At 44.4% G+C, this 23,358-nt stretch overlaps 1 protein-coding gene across 3 annotated transcripts in view; it reads left to right on the forward strand.

Annotated features, from left to right (window-relative positions):
* DUS4L (dihydrouridine synthase 4 like) overlaps positions 1-15,503 on the forward strand; it is a 155,604-nt gene extending 140,101 nt beyond the window's left edge. For all 3 annotated transcript variants that reach the window (XM_086967176.1, XM_086967182.1, XM_086967175.1), the window contains one exon: positions 15,104-15,503. In XM_086967176.1, the coding sequence (XP_086823302.1) occupies positions 15,104-15,351 (248 nt within the window). In that variant the 3' untranslated portion in view covers positions 15,352-15,503. The remainder of the gene's footprint in view (positions 1-15,103) is intronic.
* Positions 15,504-23,358: the final 7,855 nt, after the last annotated feature.

Here is a 23,358-nt window from a genome sequence, read left to right on the forward strand (position 1 = left end):
ACTGAAAGACATCCAACATGACTGAGATTGAAATACCAACGCTAAGTGCAAAAAAAAAACAAAGTTGTAAGATGCCCCTGCAGGCGCAGCCCAATGTATTCTCCAGTACAAATTTTCAAAGGTGCAAGTTTGAAACGTCATTTCTTTATTAAGTTATCTGACACATGCTTTCACAATGATATTATACCTTCAAAATATCTCAATGCCTCTGACTTTCAGAAGAATTGGTAAAATTGTTACATAGACACATATTTTCCAAGCTCGGCTCGTGCACTGGCCTCTAGAGCCAGATCCTAACCGTGGCTCGGCTCTGGTCATCTGCCTGTACATTTGTTGGCTCGCTCACATCCAGTCTTGGAAGCTGCAAGTTATACTTATTTTAGGCTCTAGAGTGCCATTATCAGAATCTCCTGCTCTCGGTCACTTCCCAAATATTATCTTACCTCTTCCTGTCTCTTTGACCTGTCTTGGCTTTTGTTTCGAGATCGGGGTCATCCTGATTTTTGATCCCCCATCATTCCCAGATTTTGAGTGATTTCTAGTTATAACGGCGAGTCCAGTGCTTGAAATACAAGACGTGCACGTGCAAAACGAAACCTATCGTGGAGCGGGACTTCCGTTTTGTGAAGCCCGCGCCCACGGAGTGCCTGGAGGAGCAGTGGTGACGCGGGGCTCCCATGCCCGAGGGAGAGCCCCGCGGAGGCTGCACAAGTCCGGAGTGCCGGTGAGCGGGGAAGGGGGGGATGCCTGTATGTGTGCGTATGTGTGTCTCTGTGTGCGACGGCGGAGGGGTGGGGGGGAAGTGTGTATGTGCGTGTATGTGCGCTTGTGTATGTGTGTCTCTGTGTGTGCGCATGCGTGCAGAGGGAGGTGTGCCTGTGTATGTTTGCGCTTCCCAGGAGACAGCCACGGCGAGCGTGTTCGCGCACGCGTGGCCTGCGCCGATTGCCTTTTGCAAGATGCGCGCGGCTAGGTGCTGTCTCCTGGGAAGCAGACCCAGCGACAATAGATCACTGGCGGAGACAGCGCTTACGCGCTGTTCAACGCCACGAGACCTAAAAATATATTTTATAAGATCAGGCAGTGGTTCCGCAAACTACTGCCTACTTTAAAAAAAAAAATTGACTTCAAAGTTTCATTTTTTTCTTGTTTCCTTTAAGAAATATGTACTCACCGGGGGAAACATGGCGGCAGCTAGTTGAGCCGCCGCAGCGCTCCAGCCCAGGGCTCCCGTAATGCCTTCTCTCTTCTCCAATTGATGCCGGAGGACTTGGTTTTCTCTTAAGCTAATCGCTTACATGCTGAAATGTTGAGTTGCTGCTACCCGCGTGTTTTGTTGTAAATTAAACTTCATTGGGGATTTGGAAAAAAAAAAGAATAATCCCTACCTCGGCGTGTCAGCATCCCCGCCCGTCTTGTTGCTGTTTGATTCCCTCGCCGCCTATGTGCTTCGTCGCGGCAGCCCTCCCTGCGCCTGATCTGTTGCGGTGGGGCTCGGCCGCCCTAGAGCTTTGCATAGGGCGTAGGATCCGGAGCCTCCTCTGGGGCACTCGGGCGGCGGCAGTACCGGTGCTTCCGGGTCCTCCGAGGGAGGAGGCGTCCCAGGCAAGACGGAGGAGGAGACCACGAGTTCCCGTCAGGGTAAGGAGCGGTTGGGGGAGAGAGGCCAATTTCAGGTGAGCGAGGACTTGTCGATAGACGCCACAGCCGATTCCCTGTTAGAGCAGGAGAAAGTAGTTGTGCTGGTGCCTGGCGCTGTGAAGAAAAGAGGAAGGCGTGGGACCAAGACACAAACTAACAGGAGAGAGGTGAGAGTTGAAGAGGACCTCCTGCTGGAGACAAATAGAGGCACAAGGGCTCTGATTCAAAGTCGCAGTCTCACTAGCGACAGTAAGAAGGATAATACCTCTACATTTTTGTGTGGACAAGTGAAAGCTAAACGCGCAAAAGGGCGCAAAGCTACAAAAGCGGTTAAACCTGCTGCGGCCCTTGGTACTAAAGTAACGCCCTCTTTAAGATGTTATTTTAAAGTTGTGCCACAGGTCTTAGACTTAGCAAAAGAGAGAGCCTCTTGTAGAGAACCCTCTGGGCAAATCTCCCCCTCCCTCTACCCTGGATCTATTGGGGCCCTCACTAGGGGCAAACAATTGTGATAACAGTTGTGGGGCCCTGGGTGTAGTAGCGGTCTCAGAGGTCTGAGGTTGCAACTATAGAGATGGGAGATACGGGTATATCGGACAAGCCTGCATCAGAACTACAACAGATAACAGAGACATTGAAGCAAGATGTGATTCAAGATGTGGTTCAGCAGGAGGCAACTGCCTTAATGATAAGAAGCTCTCAGTGCTTGAAATACAAGACGTGCACGTGCAAAACGAAACCTATCGTGGAGCGGGACTTCCGTTTTGTGAAGCCCGCGCCCACGGAGTGCCTGGAGGAGCAGTGGTGACGCGGGGCTCCCATGCCCGAGGGAGAGCCCCGCGGAGGCTGCACAAGTCCGGAGTGCCGGTGAGCGGGGAAGGGGGGGATGCCTGTATGTGTGCGTATGTGTGTCTCTGTGTGCGACGGCGGAGGGGTGGGGGGGAAGTGTGTATGTGCGTGTATGTGCGCTTGTGTATGTGTGTCTCTGTGTGTGCGCATGCGTGCAGAGGGAGGTGTGCCTGTGTATGTTTGCGCTTCCCAGGAGACAGCCACGGCGAGCGTGTTCGCGCGCGCGTGGCCTGCGCCGATTGCCTTTTGCAAGATGCGCGCGGCTAGGTGCTGTCTCCTGGGAAGCAGACCCAGCGACAATAGATCACTGGCGGAGACAGCGCTTACGCGCTGTTCAACGCCACGAGACCTAAAAATATATTTTATAAGATCAGGCAGTGGTTCCGCAAACTACTGCCTACTTTAAAAAAAAAAATTGACTTCAAAGTTTCATTTTTTTCTTGTTTCCTTTAAGAAATATGTACTCACCGGGGGAAACATGGCGGCAGCTAGTTGAGCCGCCGCAGCGCTCCAGCCCAGGGCTCCCGTAATGCCTTCTCTCTTCTCCAATTGATGCCGGAGGACTTGGTTTTCTCTTAAGCTAATCGCTTACATGCTGAAATGTTGAGTTGCTGCTACCCGCGTGTTTTGTTGTAAATTAAACTTCATTGGGGATTTGGAAAAAAAAAAGAATAATCCCTACCTCGGCGTGTCAGCATCCCCGCCCGTCTTGTTGCTGTTTGATTCCCTCGCCGCCTATGTGCTTCGTCGCGGCAGCCCTCCCTGCGCCTGATCTGTTGCGGTGGGGCTCGGCCGCCCTAGAGCTTTGCATAGGGCGTAGGATCCGGAGCCTCCTCTGGGGCACTCGGGCGGCGGCAGTACCGGTGCTTCCGGGTCCTCCGAGGGAGGAGGCGTCCCAGGCAAGACGGAGGAGGAGACCACAAGTTCCCGTCAGGGTAAGGAGCGGTTGGGGGAGAGAGGCCAATTTCAGGTGAGCGAGGACTTGTCGATAGACGCCACAGCCGATTCCCTGTTAGAGCAGGAGAAAGTAGTTGTGCTGGTGCCTGGCGCTGTGAAGAAAAGAGGAAGGCGTGGGACCAAGACACAAACTAACAGGAGAGAGGTGAGAGTTGAAGAGGACCTCCTGCTGGAGACAAATAGAGGCACAAGGGCTCTGATTCAAAGTCGCAGTCTCACTAGCGACAGTAAGAAGGATAATACCTCTACATTTTTGTGTGGACAAGTGAAAGCTAAACGCGCAAAAGGGCGCAAAGCTACAAAAGCGGTTAAACCTGCTGCGGCCCTTGATACTAAAGTAACGCCCTCTTTAAGATCTTATTTTAAAGTTGTGCCACAGGTCTTAGACTTAGCAAAAGAGAGAGCCTCTTGTAGAGAACCCTCTGGGCAAATCTCCCCCTCCCTCTACCCTGGATCTATTGGGGCCCTCACTAGGGGCAAACAATTGTGATAACAGTTGTGGGGCCCTGGGTGTAGTAGCGGTCTCAGAGGTCTGAGGTTGCAACTATAGAGATGGGAGATACGGGTATATCGGACAAGCCTGCATCAGAACTACAACAGATAACAGAGACATTGAAGCAAGATGTGATTCAAGATGTGGTTCAGCAGGAGGCAACTGCCTTAATGATAAGAAGCTCTCAGGTTGAGGGAGGATCGGCAGCAGTCTCCATGGAAACTATGTTTGCATCTCTGTCGCTGGACATAAAACAAGCATTTGCAATGCAATAGGTCTCGTATTAGGAAAGTTTGAGCTATTGGTATTGTAAATGACACATTTTTTATTTAGGTTTTGTTTTTGAAAATAGCGAAATTAATAGCTTTGTCATTTACCATGCCAATAGTTATAACTTTCGCAAATGTGACACCTATAGCATTTGTAATGCAATATGTGTTGTATTTGCGTGACTTACATGTATTGATATTACAAATAACAATGGTTTAAATTTTTTTAAAATAATTAATACTTAAATAAAAGTTATTGTAATTTATAATGGCAATAGCTTAAACTTTTGTAAATAACATTTGTGAAGATTATGTTCAGTGTACTTTATTGTGACGAAAATCCAAGAACATATGTCAAATATTAACATCTTTTTGTTACATTTGTAATAAAGCTTGAAACATTGAGATAACATATTTGAACCAGTTGTTGTTGAATGGTTGCAAAGATTGATGCTGTGGTGGAGCTCAGTGATGTTGTGGTGCCACTGAGTGATGCTGTGGTGGTGCTGAGTGATGCTGTATGCTATGCTATGTTTTGTTTTGCTATCCTATGTTTTGTTTTGTTATGCTATGCTATGCTATGCTGTTTTGTTATGCTATGCTGTTTTGTTATGCTATGCTATGTTTTGTTATGCTATGCTATGTTTTGCTATGCTATGTTATGCTATGCTATGTTTTGTTATGCTATGCTTTGTTATGCTATGCTATGTTTTGCTCTGCTATGCTATGTTATGCTATGCTATGTTTTGTTGTGTTTTATTATGCTATGCTTTGCTATGCTATGTTTTGTTATGCTATGCTATGTTTTGTTGTGTTTGGTATGCTATGCTGTGTTTTGCTATGCTCTTATGTGTTGTTATGTTTTGTTCAGCCATGCTATGTTTTGTTTTGTTAAGCTATGCTGTTTTGTTGTGTTTTGTTATGGTATGTTTTGTTATGCTATGCTATGTTTAGTTTTGCTATCCTATCCTATGCTTTGTTTTGTTATGCTATGCTATGTTTTGTTGTGTTTTGTTATGCTATGCTATGTTTTGTTGTGTTTTGCTAGGCTATGCTTTGTTATGCTATGCTATGTTTAGTTATGCTATGTTTTGCTCTGCTATGCTTTGTTATGCTATGTTTTTTATGCTATGCTATGCTCGGTTGTGTTTTATTATGCTATGCTTTGTTTTGCTATGCTATGTTTTGTTATGCTATGCTATGCTGTGTTTTGCTATGCTATGCTGTGTTTTGCTATGCTATGCTGTGTTTTGCTATGCTATTATATGTTTTGTTATGTTTTGTTAAGCCATGCTATGTTTTGTTGTGTTTTGTTAAGCTATGCTGTTTTGTTGTGTTTTGTTATGCTATGCTATGTTTTGTTATGCTATGCTATGCTTTGTATTGTTATGCTATGTTTTGTTATGCTATGCTATGTTTTGTTATGCTATGCTATGCTTTGTATTGTTATGCTTTGTTTTGCTATGCTATGTTTTGTTGTGTTTTGCTATGCTATGTTTTTTTATGCTATGCTGTTTTGCTCTGCTATGCTTTGTTATGCTCTGCTATGTTTTGTTGTGTTTTATTATGCTATTATGCTATGCTATGTTTTGTTATGCTATGTTTTGTTATGCTATGTTTTGTTATCCTATGTTGTGTTATGCTATGTTTTGTTATGCTATGCTAAGCTTTGTTTTGTTATGCTATGTTGTGTTGTGTTTTGTTATGCTATGCTATGTTGTGTTTTGTTATGCTATGCTATGTTGTGTTTTGTTATGCTATGCTTTGTTTTGTTATGCTATGTTGTGTTTTGTTATGCTATGCTAGGTTTTGCTATGCTATATTTTGTTCTGTATGCTATGTTTTGTTATGCTATGGTTTGTTGTGTTTTGTTAAGCTATGTTTTGTTATGCTATGGTTTGTTGTGTTTTGCTATGTTTTGTTATGGTTGTGTTATGGTTATGTTAGGGTGAGGGGGTGTGAGGGTGTGAGGGTAAGTGAGGGTGTGTGAGGGTGAGGGTGTGTGCGGGTGAGGGGGTGTGAGGGTGAGGGGGTAAGGGTGTGTGAGGGTGTGAGAGGGGGTGTGAGGTTGAGTGAGGGTGCGTGAGGGGGGTGAGGGGGGGTGAGGGTGAGCGGGGTGAGGGTGAGCGGGGGTGAGGGTGAGCGGGGTGGGTGAGGGTGTGTGAGGGTGAGAGTGTTGTGAAGGTGAGAGGATGTGAGGGTGAGGGGGTGTGAGGGTGAGGGGGTGTGAGGGCATAGAACGTAATTCGTGACATAAATAGACTAAGAACATATACACTTCTAGAAACAATGTCTTTAAGACATTTTCTAGCCGATCACTACAATCGGACTGAGTCTGTGCATCCGTGCAATAGGTACAATAGGTACACGTGGTACATGTTATTACATTACATGCCAGTACAATATGTACACGTAATTACATCCAAGTACAATATGTGCATTTATTTAGATGTAAGTGCAATACGTGCATGTAATTACACCTGTGGATCTGCGTGACTGGAATTTATAAACGTTTTTTAAACTGTTTTGAATTAAGCGCTATAAACTGTAAAACTAAGTAAATCTGCATTGTTTATTGGGACTCAAATTTGCTGCCAGATACACGATAATAGGCCACTTTCCCCTAGAAAATGCCGACACAAGTGAGCGCCAAACAATTTGGTACATAAAGTCTGTGGGGGTCGCTTCATTCAGGAGCTCAGAGTCTAACAAATACCCTCCGATCTGAGAAAGAAGTTCTTTCTCGTGCAAGGCTCAAAATTACGTGCGAGTTCCTTTAGGGACCATCGCTATAACCCAGGAAACCTCTTAAAACTCGTTGAATGCGCATTAGCAGTCAGCAGTTAGTCAATCATGATACGTGGGCTAATGCAGAGAAAGCAGACGTCCAAAGCAAACTAAAAACACAATTGATAACAGTGTCTCATCTGAATAGTTCAACTGGAGAAGCTAAGGGCACGGCATGCCTGGAGAGAGGTCTGCCGTCCTGGGCAAGAGACAGTTTAGGAGAAAGAAAAAAATGAGGGTTGACAGCAGAAAACCACAGAAGTGAAGCTAGTGGGAGAGAAAAGGAGATAAGGAGAGAGGTGAGAAAGGCTCAATAGACAGGACAAGCGGCGGGGGGAGGCGGGGAGCGGATCCCTTTGAAGTAGCTCATGGCCTCGCGGCCGTGATAAGGGAAAGCAATTAGGGGGGAGGTGGGAGGGAGGCTGATGGCTTTGTGTGAAGCAGGCAGGCGGCTCGGGAAGCAAATGGAGAGCGCGTGCACGGACACACATGCACTCGGCAAAATCCGCCTTTTAGCTTTCTGTTTTAACGGCAATAGGTCTCTCTAAGAGACCTAAAAAGGATTCGAAGTGTCAACAGCTAACCAGACAGAAATTAGACATTTTTGTGAATCCTTGGAGAGTAAAATAGATGGACTCAATGCTAGGACGGTGGCGCTAGAGGATACTGTGGCGGGCCTCTCTCTCCAGCTTGACAAGGCCAAAGCTGATATTATCAATCTCAAAAGCGAGGATTTCGCCCTCGGCGACAGGATGGAGTTTTTGGAAAATAACGCTCGGCGCAATAACGCACTCTGAATTCTTAATATTCCTGAGGGGAGTGAGGGTACCGATATTAAAGAATATGTCATCATGCTTCTAAAGGACTCTTTAGGGCTTGAGCAATCAGTAGAAGATTTAGGTACTGAAATACAAAGAATTCAAAGGGACCCCTTCAGGAGGAACCCACAGAGATCCAAGCCTAGGAAGATCCTAGTTCATCTTCACACCTATTCTCTTAAAGAGTCTATTCTTAACCAAGCCCTAAAACAGAAGTCCCTGAGCAGCAAGGGGTTCACTTTTCAAATAATATCACACCTATCCAGGGCGACCCTGGATAAACAATGGGAGTTGGGGAGGAGGTTAGAGGCCTTCAGGAAGTTAGGGGTGGTAGCTCAACTCAAGTTCCCAGCTGCACTAAGGATAATGTAGAACAATAAAATGTGTAATATTAGATCTGTATAGGTTGCAGATGAATTTCTGCTGGACTTGGGTAAAGAAGAAGGCCCATCAGGTTAGTTTGGAATCAGTCCTGGTTTTTTCAGTAGATCTTTCTTTCTTTGGTCATTGAACTCTGCATTGGATAGCTTAACTTTCGTAGGGTAGTTTTAGGGTAGTTTCACATTTATATTTTACATTTACACTGAGTATTAGGATGATATCTTAAAAGACAAAGGGAAAAAAAGAAACATTGAGTCCTAATAATTCCTATGTCTGTAAGGCATTAATTGTCTGGCATCTTATTCGCTTCTCTTTTTTTTTTTTTTAGGGAGTTAAGCTTTGCGGGAGTCCTGTGGGGCGCTACTTTCTGGACCTGGTCCGGATAGATAGGGCAAGGGTTTCCCAGGGAGGGTGGGTGGGTAGGTCAGGGCACGGGGAAGGTGGGTGGGTGTTGCAAGGTAAAAAAACAAAATGATTTACTCACTTTCTTCTCTGGAGCGTTCTCTTTTCTCTTTTTCTTTATAGATTGATTTCTGGATTTAAATATGGTGGTTTTAGATAGGCCTAGGGTTTTTTTTTGTAAATTTGGCCATGTGGTATGGGGTGGCAACTTTATTTATGAATAGTTTACAGATTCTCTCCTGGAATATTAATGGCCTTCGCACCAGACCCAGAAGGGACAAGACCTTGCAATATCTTCGTGATTCTGGTGCGCAGGTCATTGTTCTCCAGGATACTCATTTGACAGAACCAGAGATGCTTTCCCTGGCTAAAGAGAATAAATGGATTGATTTTTGTATCTCTACAACGCAGACCATGAACATTAGGGGGGTCACGATACTCTTTAAAAAATCACCAAAGGCTCGTCTCATATTTAAGTTAGTAGACCCGGGTGGCAGATGGGTCATCGTAACAGTAACTATTTCGGGTGCACAAATTACAATTGTCTGATACTATGCTCCAAACCATGATGATCCCCTCAGTTCTTAAATCCATCTTCTCTCATCTATTACTGTATTCAGAACCCTACTTGATAAATCACCAAATAGTCGGGCCTCAGTTCCTTCTAAAACCAGGGCCTTCTTGTTGGATTCTATGAGACAATATGGCTATTTAGATATATGGAGATTATGGTCAGGGCAACAACTAGGTGTGTCATTTCCTAATAATAAATATCATCATCAATCAAGGATTGATTTTATTTTGATCAGCCAGACTCTGAAGAGCGCTGTAAAAAACATCTCCTACCTCCCCTCACACCTGTCAGACCATTTCGCTGTACGGTTGGAAATGGAAGGTATTGTCCAAACTTCCCCCAGAATTTGGTCGTTTGATCGCTCGCTTCTCTTGAAAGAGGAGGAGATTTCCTCTTTGGTGAGTGAAACTGAGTGGTTCTTTAAAGTGAACATTGGTTCAGCCTCATTAGGTTGTGTTTGGGACTCCTATAAGGCCTTCTTAAGGGGCCAAATAACCAGCAGGGTCGCCTATAGGAGGAAACGATATAGAGAGGAGGTATCCACCATTGAGGCTGAAATTGTGAAAGTACAAGGGGAAATACATTTGCATTCAGATGCCTCAGTTGATACCTTACAGGAGTTACAGAACAAGTTAACGCGAGTGAAGGGGCAGCTGGATTCAGTGTTGAACACACGTGTTTTACAAAGGTGGGAAGCGAGTAAAATCGCTCATTTTGAGTATGGGGAGGGAGCAGATAGACTTTTATCCTGGAAAGCCAAGACTGATCAGGTACGAAATAATATTGGCTCAATCATCCAGGATAGCGTGGTATATACATCGGATGAGGATATTCGGAGGATCTTTGTTGTTTTTTCAGGACATCTATAGGGAGGATAAATGTATTGAGTCGGATAGCATTGAAGACTGGTTGAATGAGATACCATTGCCTTCGTTGACCTTGGAACAACGTACCGGTTTGGATTGGGTGATCTCGCAGGACGAGGTCAAGGCGGCTATTATGAGTAGTAAGAAGGGGAAGGCGGCAGGCCTGGATGGCCTTCCCGCTGAAATCTATAGGGTTTTGGGGAAGGCAATTGTTCCTTTCTTAACTATCTTATTCAACCATATCCTCCAGGAAGGGCTGTCACCCCCAGTTTCATGGGATAATGCATCCATAACTCCGATTTTAAAACCTGGTAAACCTGCATCAAATTGCATCAAATTGTGGGTCTTACAGACCGATTTCTATCCTTAACGTTGATTATGTGTAGTATACTTGTAAAGCGCACAGCTGCCCCAGCAACGGGGTGTCCGGCGCTGTATAACGCTGTGGAACCCTTCCTGGCTCTCCCTGTGAGATGCCCCTCCTGGGCACCCCCAAGGTGAAGCCAGGCATCCCAGTGTTGTTGGGGCCGTTGTAGAGATTAAGCAAGCTATTGCCCAGAGTTGCAGCGTGGGACCCATGATTAGAGTAGGCGCCGAGGCGAGAATTATCGAGTCCGCGGACATTGAGCCCAAGACACTGCCGCGTCGGGAATTGAACCCTGGTCCCGGGCATGATCTCTGCCTCAGAGTCTGCTGCTTCTAACCAGTGAGCCACACTCCTATTTATGGCCAATAGATTGGGGCTGGTAGCAGGTGACATCTTGCACTAAGACCAGAGGGGCTTGGTTAAGGGTCGACAACTTTTTGAGCTGACCTATGACCTGATAGGGGCTATCGATATTCCTTCCACCGATTCCCTTCCCCTGGCTGTTTTTACGCCAGACGCAACTGAGGCCTTTGACAGGATGCATTGGTCATACCTGTCGGGGGTCTTGGGTAAGTTTAACATCGGAGATAAATTTTGTCGAGCGGTGAGATTGTTATACCAGAATCCTTCGGCCTGCCTCTTGGTGAATGGAGCTTTGTCGGACCCGTTTAACATCACAAGGGGGACACGTCAGGGCTGCCCACTCTCCCCTCTCCTGTTTGACCTATATATTGAACCCTTTGCCCAACGGCCGAGGGATGACCTTAACATCAAGCCTTTTAGGTACAGGGAGTGGGAGAAGAAGGTGGCCCTTTATGCTGACGACATTCTGATCTTTTCTTCGGAATTGCATACAGCTCTCCCATCCCGTCGGTGATTAAATTGGCTCAGGATTTTGGTGCAATCTCCGGATATGAAATGAATGCCTCTAAAACAGAGATCATGGCTTGGAACATCGAAGAGTCAGTGGAAGGGGTACAGCCTAGTTTAAAAATGAGGTATCTTGGTATTAACATCGTCCAGGATGTCAGTAAAATAGCTGAAACCAATCTTTCCGTAGTAGCGAAGGACTGTTGAAAACTCATGAGATCATGGTCTTTATTACCTTTGTCCATTTTGGGAAGGGTAAATCTAATAAAGATGTCTATCTTACCCAGAATCACTTTTCTATCCCTCTTTATTTCGAACCTTCCTTTCTATCTAAGTTGCAGAGCGACATTAACTCATTTATTTTGGCTTACCATATACCCAGGATTGCCTGGAAAAAACTTAGGTGCCGAAGGGAAAAGGGAGGTCTAGCTGTTCCGGATCTTCAGTTGTACGCATGGACATTCCAACTTACCCACTCTTGCATGCTATTGAAGATGCCCACTAACACTGGGATTGGCTGTATGTTTAGGGCTATGCTTAGCGGGGCAAATCTATCACAGGAAGGGTTTTTGTTTAAATCGGGGGATCCCAAATTAAAAAAAAAAAAACTAATGGTTTTACAGGGCATAGCTGGAACATGGGACAAATTGCGTAGTTCTGTAATGCTAGGGTACTTCTCTAGCATGGCACCTCTGTGGGGTTTACCTGGGGGCCCGGGATGGCTTAAAGACAGTCTGGTCTTGCCCTTGAGAGAGGCAGGGGTGGAGGTTTGGGGTGACCTGTTCGTAGAGGGGGTCCTTATTTCATGGGAATCCCTCAGAGATAGGGTTGGTTCAAACCTTTCCAGGTTTAAATACCTACAGATAGCTAGCTGGGCTCAGTCACAGTCTACCACTAAGTGTAGATTCCCAGTAGGGGGAGGCAACCACCTTGATTTTCAGCTTCTTAATAAAATCCTGGCAAAGAAGGAAATCTCTTTTTGGTACCATGCAATTCTTGAGGAGATTGATGGCGAATTTGGCCGATAAGCTTTGGGGGAGCTCCTTCTTGGACCAGGATGTGGGAAGCCTCTGGCTTAATTCCTTTAAGCTATTGTGGGATACTGTCAAGCCAGCATGGCTACGAAGGAATCACCTTTTCACCCTGCATAGGGCCTATTATTCACCACAAAGGCTCTCAAAATTCTCAAATGACTCGCCAGTATCATGTATGAGGTGTGGGGCAATAGCTGCTTCGGACTTGCATATGTTTTTTGAATGTCCATCTCTGTCTCCCTTTTGGGACTTCATAAGCAGACTATTGTCATCTTCGATCGGCTGCCACTTGTCATGCCTGCCGATCTACAGAAGCCGTGGTTGGCAAAGACATGGTTGGCATAATAGCAGAAAACAGAACAGCGCATGCGCAAGTCTAGCGCATGCGCCTCCGCACTATTTATTCTCCCCTCTCCATAGCGAAGACGCTTTGCGTTCCTTCCGGGTTCCAGCATAGCTTCCGGGTCACGGTGGTGGCGTTTTCGGGCTCCAACGGATTTCCTCGCATCGCGGCGTTGGGCTTCGATTCTGGACTCTCTCCTTCTGAAGAGCTAAGTCGGAGAGTTAATTATTATTTCGAGATATATTTCGCTGGTCCGTGTTCGTTATTTTGTTGTTGTATACACGGAGAAGATTGATGTGTACAGTTTATTGCGGAAGACTAGTCCGCGTTGATAGATACCTCGAGGAGGTTTATTTCCTTTGCGGCACAATTCATTGTGTTATTTGAAGTGATTACGAACTTCGCATATGCAAGACAGGTACATATTATTCCTTATAGAGATACGGCCACAATAGTCTATGTAGTAGAGTTCTGATAATACCCTTTATATTGACAGGGACTAACTACTATAACACAGGATTTACTTTTATGGAGAACGGCGAGTCAACTTTCAGAAAGGCACTGGACCAATTAGGTACACTCAATGATTAGACATATACCTATCGGTATTCTGTGAAGCCTCCTTTGATGCTAACTCAACTCCTCTCTGTCATAGGAATACATTGTAAATATCCCTCATTACTTACCTAACTGTGAAGGAACAGAAGGAAGATTGTTTACGGGTTCAGAGCATTTACTCACCAGGTACTATACATTTCATCATGTTAGCATAAACACTTAGAGCTATCATAGAATATATATATCTAATCACTCTTTATTTATCAACAGGAGGGGTTCAGACGATAGTTGACCAGTTCTCTTGCATCTGGGATTCAGATTCCTGTGTTTTCCCTATCTCTCCTTGTTTTGTTCCCATGTGTCCCTGGCACTGGCATCTACTCTTATCACCAAGTGTATATATATGATTGGTGTGGAGTGAACCGGTGTGGGGGAGCTCAGGATTAAGCTTCAACTGCATGGTGTTTCCGAGACAACCTTCAACCAGGCACGACACCACTTTACAATCAATCCCGCACTAGCAATATTTGGTGTGATGGATGGTGTTATAGGTCCTGCTAAACATCTTCTTTTTTATACCATCCTCCTGGCCAGGAGAGAAATCTGCGAAAAGTGGAAGGTCTCTATACCACCCTCCTTTCCTGACTGGCGGGCATCAGTTTTGCAGGTTTCTAGGCTAGACCGAATGAGATCGGGCAACCAAAATAAAAGAGCCTTTTGGAATCTTTTGAAGTGGGGTCAACAGTGAGGTAACGGATGTTTTTTTTGTGTTTTTTCCCCCCCTGTCCAATGATTACGCTGCTCTTCCTTTTTTCCTGAGGCATATCAGGTTGCGTCCTGATTGCTAGAATACATGCCCAGTAAGGCGTCCCCCTTAAGGTCTCCGAATAAAAATCTTTGGAGGTTCTGACATCACTGATAGGCGAATGCCACCTTTCCAATTTCCTTTTTATCCAGTGTACTGAGGCAGTGTGTCGTTCCCTCTAGGATTTAACGGAACGACCAGGGTGGAGAATGAGGACAAAAAAAAAATATGTACTGCATTAAAAAAAATATTATATGTGTGCTTTATTAAAAAGCAATCACCGACCTGCTGGTCTGCTATCCTCAGCAGGCTACTATCCTTGTGATGGATGCGATTCCTAATGGTTTCCAAATTGCATCCTACCTTATTAATATTCATGAGGTAGGTCGATTTGTGACCCACTAGAATTCGCTGTTTGATAAATGTACGTTTTTTTACATTAGAAATTGCAGTTTCCTAATTGCTACTCTAAGAATTGGAATTAGGAAATCTCAATTCCTACTCTTTGTATTTTTGGCCCCAAATGTGTTGATTGATGGGCGTGCACTTGCAGTGTGTCATCTGCTAGAAGAGGTCCGTTCTGAAGTTAATTGCATATATAAAAGATGTGAACTAAAAAAAACTAGTTGCATCGGAGGGAGTGCTAACTGCTTAAGTGACACTACTCCCTACCCTAGTTGTATTGGTTCACTGAGAGGATGATTTAGAGTTCGGCGGACAGGTTACTCAGTCACAAACGTGACGGATTTCTTGTCTGCTGTATTGCAAGTGCCATTGGATATAATGTACTTGAGATATTGTGGAAGGGATATCAGTACCTCGTCTGCAAAATCTAAATCAGGCCCAGAGTTTGGATCTCCATGGTGAATTGTGATGGAAAATAAGCTTATTGTATCAGGAGTATGGTTTAAGAAAAGTAATGCAAAACCAGCATTATGAATAAAAATGTTTGGCAAAAGAAATTACTGTGGTACTTTGGTGTAGGGAGCTCGTGAGGGAAGAATTTGTGCTATTTCCACAATATTGCGCTTTTTGTTTGGACAAAGCATGTTCATGTGTAACTATGTTTATTGTGTTTTGCCTTTAAAGGAATAATGGCTGCTCGAGGCCTTCTTGCAAACCCCGCCATGTTTGCCGGCTATGAGGAAACGCCGTTGAGATGTATCCAGGACTGGGTTGATATCGCCCTTGAACATGGGACCCCTTTCACGTGCTTCCACCATCACTTAATGTACATGATGGAACGGATCTCTTCTAGACAAGAAAAGCGGGTTTTTAATGTATTATCAAGTACATCTTCGGTGTTGGACTATCTCAGAGAGCATTATGGAGTTTAACATATAAACAAAAATACAATTTTAAGGATTTTACATTGACTCTGCAGTTTTAGCATTACTTTTAGGTGATTGATGAGTTTGGTCAATTTAATACAGAAATTTTTATTTAAAGTTGGACCCTCTCATTTTGTATTAAAGAAAAAAAACATCCACGTATTTGTGCTGGTCTTATTTTATATGATTTGTTGTTGTTGTTGCTATGTTGTTTATGTGAAACGCTTTAAAATTAGCACTGGCAAAGCCAATAGGTTTGGCCTTAGCAATTTAAAAAAACATTTTTTTTGCAAAAATATGGAATCTTCAAAACAACTTGGCAAATATAAATAAATATATAACTAACAAGTGGCCCAGCAGCCCATTCACAGCAGCACTTGCAATGGAGAACTCATTTTCAAGCCATTGTCCCATCAGTCCCATTAACGGAAGTGCACTTTCTTGGCTGCATGAAGGATATAACAGGATGGATGGCGTCTAACTGTTTAAAATTAAACTCCAGCAAAACTGAGAATATTGTATTCGGAAATAATCCTCATGTATGGATACCTGACTGGTGGCCAACAGATTTGGGCAATTGCCCTCCCCGACTTTGAAAGTAAAGAATTTGGGGGTAACATTAGATAATAGACTGACATTTAGATCATATAAATCCCGTGGTATCGGCATGTTTCCTGATATTACGAATCCTAAGGAAAATAAAACCTTAGCTCTCAGAAGGAAATCTCAGGACAGTGGTCACGGTACTTGTAATGTCACAACTGGGTAATTGCAATAGTATCTATCTGAACGCCGAAAAACAGCACATCAATAGGCTTCGGATAGCTCAAAATGCAGCAGCCAGGCTGTTGTCAGGTATTCCTAAATTTGTCTTGGTGAAAAAAGAATTAACTAGGCTACACTGGCTTCCTTTGAAGCAAAGGGTATGCTTTAAGGCCTTATGTACAGCCTTTAAGGCACTTAATGGAACAGGCCCTGACCATTTGAGGAAAAAGTTCAAGTGGTATGTTCCCAGTAGGACCCATTGGTCCGCTGGAGCAAAAAATTGTCCAAATCCCCACTTTTAAAAAAAACAGTTGGGAGGCAGGAGTTTTATTATATGTACATCCAAGGCTCGGAATGACCTGCCATTCCAATTGAGGAATGCTACAGATCTCCTCTCTTTTAGAAAGGACTGAAGACCTGGCTGTTTACTCATTGACCATCACTCCGTTGACGCACAGGCAGTACATTGCGCCAGGACACCCCAGGGTAACCACTGCGCTCAACAAATCCAATTAACATAACATAACATTAACCTACCATTAAATAACCACGCTGCAGATTATAAGGTTTCCCACTTCCAAACTGCGGTCAATACGGTATTGGAGAAACTGGTATTTCATAGGTTTCTCACATACCAGCCATTGAAATGGTTCAGGCTTTCACCACATGAGATACTGAATCAATAGAATTATCCACTTGTCACAAAAACATATTTAAAAAACTATGCTTTTTTATCTACCCAAACTTTATAAATACAAAGTTCAGCAGCTTTTCAAAACATTAATGGCAATGATGCTGTCATTTAAGTTCTACACCTACTAGGCGGGTTTCGGGAGAAGACCTCTCTCTCTTTCCCAGGGTTTCACTGGAGCCAAATGTACTGTCCTTTTCAGGTAGATGTACATATGTGTAGGAGTGTTTCCCCATTTAGAAATCAGTCAGAATCTTTGCAGTATTTTCATAAATCAACTTAAATTATAAGAATATTGGAATCCATATCCAGGACCAGACAACACGTGTTTCACCCCTTTGGTTTAGAGAGCCTGGGGCTTTCTCTGATTCGGACTGATTTGTAAATGAGAAAACACTCCTACGATCTGCTATATTATCATTTTATGGCAAAGTTACAGGTCTACACCCCATTGGAGTGAAAACCCGCCTCATAAGAAGGGATTGTTTCTGGGCCTTTTTATTGAACAGATGTACATATGTGATCTGGCACAATGTTGTCATCCACACTGCAAGATAGCCAATGGATGAAGTGGCTGATCGATTAATGCTTGCTGTGTGCTCTGGTGGCAAGTAAAATGTGAACAGCACTTAAACCGACTGCTGGATGAAGAGGGCTCTCTGTATGTATCTATCTCTATATTTTTTTATGGTGCGCTATTTTGTATTTTTTTAAACATGAGAGTGGAGAAGCAGATGAATGCTATCTCTAAGCTAGACCCAATTAGTGTTCTAAAGTGAGATTCGAGTCCTGCAAGAAGAGGTAAAGCAGGTATTTCTGCAGAAATCAACTAGCTTATGCTCCCATGTCGCACGTTTTTGGAAGCTGCAGCAAATTAGACTGATGGCACTGAAGATTTCCTTACTACAAATAATATCAGCTAAAACTGTGACAAAGAGAATAAGCTTCCGGTAAACACTTATAACAGTTCCTATAATGATTTCACTTTGTCCGTAATTTTTTCAGCTTAGTTCTCTTTGACAATCTCTCTCCCTCTCTCCAACCAAATACCACATTAACAACATGACTTTCTTCTTCCCCAGCCAGGGAGCCTGTCCTCTGCCGCCTGTGCTTGCACCATCTTGCTACACCTCCATCAATATCACTATCCCTCCACTGGTAATCTAACCGTGTTCAGCCGGTCTGAGCATTTGTTCAGTTGTGTCCCCATTGTGCATCCATATCGGTGGGAAAGACACAACGCTTCTTTTACCTGCCGCAGCTCCGCTAGTGTAGATTGCGCAGGCGCCCACAGAGAGCACGCTCCACCCACTGCCCAGTTAACTCTGCTCTTGCCCTCCCCCAAATATACTTTCACTGTGGTTTGACCGATTTAGTTCATTGGTGTCATTTTTATTCATGATTGCAAACGTTTGGTTCAATAGTGTGGCTTTATTTTACATTACGGTTAGGAAAGGTTCTTTTAGTAAAGTCTATGAGTGCTATACCAGATAAGATTAAATAAAATAAAAGAACATCTTGGCTCAAAGGCATCTTTCAGATGACAAGTTCAGTAATAGGCAATGTAGCTCCCTCACTCCAATGTCAACGAGACTGGTAACTTACTGTTGAACCTGTCAGTCTACCTTTATACAGCTGCTGAGGGTTAGCAAATGTTGTATTACTCCTCTGGACATTTGCCCTACCATCCCCCTGAACGGGTTCACTCTGCAGATAAAGTAACTGAGCATGAGTTGAGACTCTAAACTGCTTGTTGTTAGATATTGTGGCACCTAGAATGTGAAAGCAGCACATACACAGTACCATCAGTGAAGAAGCCTATATTTGGACTCCACTCCGGTATTCCATATCCTAGCAAGCTGTTGTATGCTTTAGATGCTACAATTTCTTAAAACATTTGGTCCATTGGACCACTGCCAGGCTAATTTAAACCAGGAAACGGTGCAAGTTGTAACTGGAACCACATAATTTCGCATCTCCTCTTGGACAAGCAGACACATTTCAAGCAGACAACTCTTCATTGCTGTTAAAATGTATTACTGGATGGCTGCAGTCTATGCTGCTGCTCTGCCTACCACTAGCAACATGCTGATATTGCAAGTTCATTTATAATTGACTACAGTGGAAGCCCACCTAGCTGCAGTGAATAGTAAATTCTCTGAACTCAGGTGCACATATATTAGCTACCACTAAGCCTGCTAGACCCAGTGCATATACATACTAATAGCGTGCAAGCTCAGATCTCCATGTATGATCTGACCACCTTAGTAGAGCAACCACAGCAATAAAAGTTCTTATGCTCAGTTGGATACCATATACAGCAGTTTTGTAAGACCGGCTGTAAATTCAGCAGTAAAGACAAATAACGTCATCACTAATTCATTAAGGTGGATATCAAAAATAGAACTGAAAAGGCATAGCCTGAGTTACTGTTCCCACACTATCAACCAGTGTGGTAGGCCTTCTTTCCCTCTAGGGGCCAGTTGCAGTGCATACCGGATAAATGCATCAATAAGGCAGCAACAGTGGGCTCCAGGGTGCAGTTGGGAACTGCAGACATGGACCAGTTTGTGGGCTGTGCAATGTTACTGTCTTGCTCCTCCCCATCTTGATTTTTAGGTCAGGTCTAGACAGTGCATGCGCTGTCTGGAAGACATGCTGTATTCAGTAAGTGATACAAAATAGGGGGTCCCAGTGAAGAGGTATCAAAGTACACAACCGAAAACTTTTAGAAAGAATTCAACAAAAACAAATCAGAATCAAGTACTTAAACACACTGTTATTTAATCACAATGTGCTTGTTCACGTTACATATAACAAGCTAATAGCACAATTATCATAGTGCCCCAGGGAGAGGAAGGATAGGATGAGGTGTTTGTGTAAGAAAAGAGGGATGTGCAAAGTAGGTCATAGTGCAAACAATAATATCAGTACATAAAAATGAGAGACCGATACACCTGGCTTCAGAACACTGAGCCAGTAGAATGATGGAGCAACTAATGCTCAACAATTTAATAAAATACCATGATACCGACGCTAATATTTAATAGTTATAATGGTGGTTGCGTCAGCTGGTGTGTAGTAGTGGCCGTCGACGTTTCGACCCCAAGACTACAGTGATAGGTATACGTCACACCTTAAAGCGGGGTCTTCATCAGGACAAAAGAGACCCAAGGGAACACTGATTTTTCTGTGAAAATGAGGTGAAGTGTATATTACTATTTACAGTGAGGGAATGTATTAAAACAATGTTTTTATGAATAGATCTGGCGAATGTTTTAAAAAGTCATACATGCACTTCTTAGAGTAGCAATACACAGAGGGTAAACTTAGACGCGAGACTGCTGCGTCACGTCACGGTTGAGGCTCTGGCACATGGATCATGCATTTTAAATTAAAAAAATCTGCGAGATTCTCAACATTGTATCTTGAAGTCTGTTATGAAGCTCTGTGGTTATTCTGAATAAGCGGCTACCATGTTGTTGTTATACGACATTCCTTTATTAATGTAATAACTTCACTTTCACAATTGCTTTATTAACCTTCTTGCTTCTCAAATTTGCTTGAAAATGCACCATGTACCCACTCTTTTTTCAAAATTTTCTCAGGGGGAAACCCCCCCCGAACACCATATTAATTGTTCGGGCTCGCTCGCCACGGTGCTCTCCCACAAAGTGTACGCCTCACCACTTTCAAATGTCACCAGCCACCACTGACAATAATGCTTTGTGCTAAATGAGAACGTTATGTCATATTTTTTATTATTATGTATTTAAATACCACAGACTGCATCCAAACTAGACTGTTGTACTGGTTTGATTTTGTTTGTTTCCTACTGCCTTGGAGACGGAGCTCCCACTAGAGATCACTCAGCCAATAGGAGGGCTTGTCTCAAAAGCCTCTGCAACTCGTAGCATCTGAGAAGCGATTGGTTCGTGCATGCAGGTGCTCCTCCTCCTTCACAGCCAGCGGGTTTTCACTTCCAGTGACGTCCAGGATGTGAGTCACTCCGGGTAAACCTTTGTGTCCTGCCAGTGCGCCAGGACCGGGAGGTTTGAGAGAGTGGTGAATTTCTAAAAAAATAGTGCCTGGGCTCTTGTCAGGGGGCAACTTGTACCAGCCCATTTCTCCTGTTAGCACTGTTTAACACATAACCAACTACAGAACTATGAAAGTGGGGAGAGGATGTAGCTTATTCACTAGAGCTGCCGACTTTGGAGCTTGGAACTAGGTTTGAGTCTTGGCGTTAGCTCTACATCTTGTGATTGTGGGCAAACCACTTAATCTCCCCGTAAATGAATGTGTTCTTAACTGGTGCTCATGAAAAGCACCGATCCTGAGCACCTGAAACCACTGACTCAAATTAAGTCTGATCAGCAAAGACTGAAGACACACAAGTGGTGTTAACTGTGTGTTTGATTCCCTCCTGAGGCGGAAGCCGGGAGGTTGCTGTGTCACTCTGCTCTGATTATTGTCTTTTTAAAATTGATTCCATCGCTTGAATTACTAAGCCTTAACAATTGTTTCTTATCCCTCGCTTGTGCCACTTGATTTTAAATTGTATTGGATTTCAAATTGTATTTTATTATTAGCTTGAATCACTAAGCTTTTAAACCTGCTCCCTCGCTCCTTGCTCAACATTGTAGCTGGAAATTGCACTTGCACTTTGTTCTCCCCTCTTTCCCCGCTTGAAGTACTAAGCGTGGTATTTGCACCTCCCCCACCCCCGCAGTCCCACACTCACCGGGTCAGTATCAGCCGACTCAGGCACTGAGGGCAATCTTTCAGTCCCGGGCGAGATCAAAACAGCAGCGGCCATCTTAGGTGGGGGAAGCGCCAGGACGCATTCTAGTGGCCAGCATAAAAAGGGGCGGGCATGCCTCCGCACAGCGAACGCGATCAGCGGATGCGCCGGAGTCGTGCCAGAGTCCTGCCCGTCTGCGCCCGTCCGCGACCATGACGCGGCCTCGGTGGCTAGCAAACCAGTTGGTCTCGGCACCATTCCCATTATTTCCTACGGTAGGGAGTCCTTAATGAATCTCAACCCAAATCATTGTAACTTCACGCATATCTCACCACCCGACCCCATCACCCACCCCCTTCCCTATACTCACTGCAGCCTTGGAAAGAGTGTATGTAACCTCTTGAAGCAAAGCCCCCTCCAACAGGTACCCACCCGACACCCCCTGCCAGCAACAACATTAGTATCAAAGCGGGCTTAATTAACTGCTGTTCTTTAGTTAAACACTCTTTAGACATAGCGCAAACCTTGGAAGACAACTAGTGGGATCTCCTCTGTTTAACTGAGACCTGATTGGGGGATGAAACCAACCCCGCCCTATGCCTTGCCGTTCCCCCTGATTATAACATCCTGTGCGCCAATAGACTGAGTCCTAATCCAGGCGGAGGTGTCGCCATAATCTATCGATCACAATGGTCTATTTCCTCCTTCCCCTATGATCAAATAGATTCCATCGAGGCACTACCATTCTGCATTAAACTCGCCGCCAACATAACATGCTCAGGCCTTCTAGTCTATCGTCCTCCCAAATCCAAGCCTTCTCATCTCCCTGCCCTCTTAGACTATGTCCTTCAGGCGAGCTCTCGCTATGCCAACTTCACTCTGCTTGGGGATTTCAACCTCCATGTGGAAAATGCTTATGATCCCACCAATTTTAACTTCCTGTCCACCCTATCTGATGGTGGTTTAAACCAATTGGTCTCTAACCCGACCCATAAGGCCGGACATACCCTTGACCTGATCTGCTCTAACTTGGCAGACATCTGCATCAGTGAACCCCTCCCAGTGATCTGGTCAGATCATTTTTTCATCCCTTTCTCCATCCTTCTACGCCACCAAGACAGGCCCAGACTCCCGGCCAAAACAGTAGGCCGTAACTGGAGTAAGATTACCCCAGATAGTCTAGCAGCTCATTTTACTTTTGCCGCCCCCATAGAAGCCACAGACCTGGATTCTAGGCTAACTGACTTTAACAACAGAATCTCTTCCGCCATGGATAATATTGCTCCCATTAGGCCCATTAAAACCTTTTGAGCTACCCCCACCGCACCCTGGTACTCTGATGAATTGCGTAAATGCAAATCAGCATGTAAACTCTTGGAGAGATGCTGGAGACAATCCTACTCCCCTGACAGCAAACTTAAATACAAATTAGCCCTTAAAGACTATAGGAAGAGGATAACCGATCACAAGAGAATCTACCTGAAGGAGAAAATTAACCGGGCACAAGGCTCCTCAAGGGAAATTTTTAACACCGTTAGATCTTTCACCGATCCTATGGCCCTCAAACGACAATCCCCCTGGGTCCCAAACTCTCTGCAACCACCTCTCGGACTACTTTGAGGACAAAATCGCTGCTATATATGACTCCTTCCCATGTAACAACTGCCCAGGCTCCATAGATAACTGTTCAGTCAACTCAGACTCTGCCCCTGTCTACACAAACTTTGAAGAAATTACCCCAGAACGCTCTCTGGCAGAATTATTAAAATGTAGATCAGGGTCACCCACTGACCCTTGGCCGGCCAAACAATAT

The sequence above is a fragment of the Lissotriton vulgaris genome, chromosome 1_1 (genome assembly GCF_964263255.1).
Source record: "Lissotriton vulgaris chromosome 1_1, aLisVul1.2, whole genome shotgun sequence".
NCBI classification, from domain to species: domain Eukaryota; kingdom Metazoa; phylum Chordata; class Amphibia; order Caudata; family Salamandridae; genus Lissotriton; species Lissotriton vulgaris.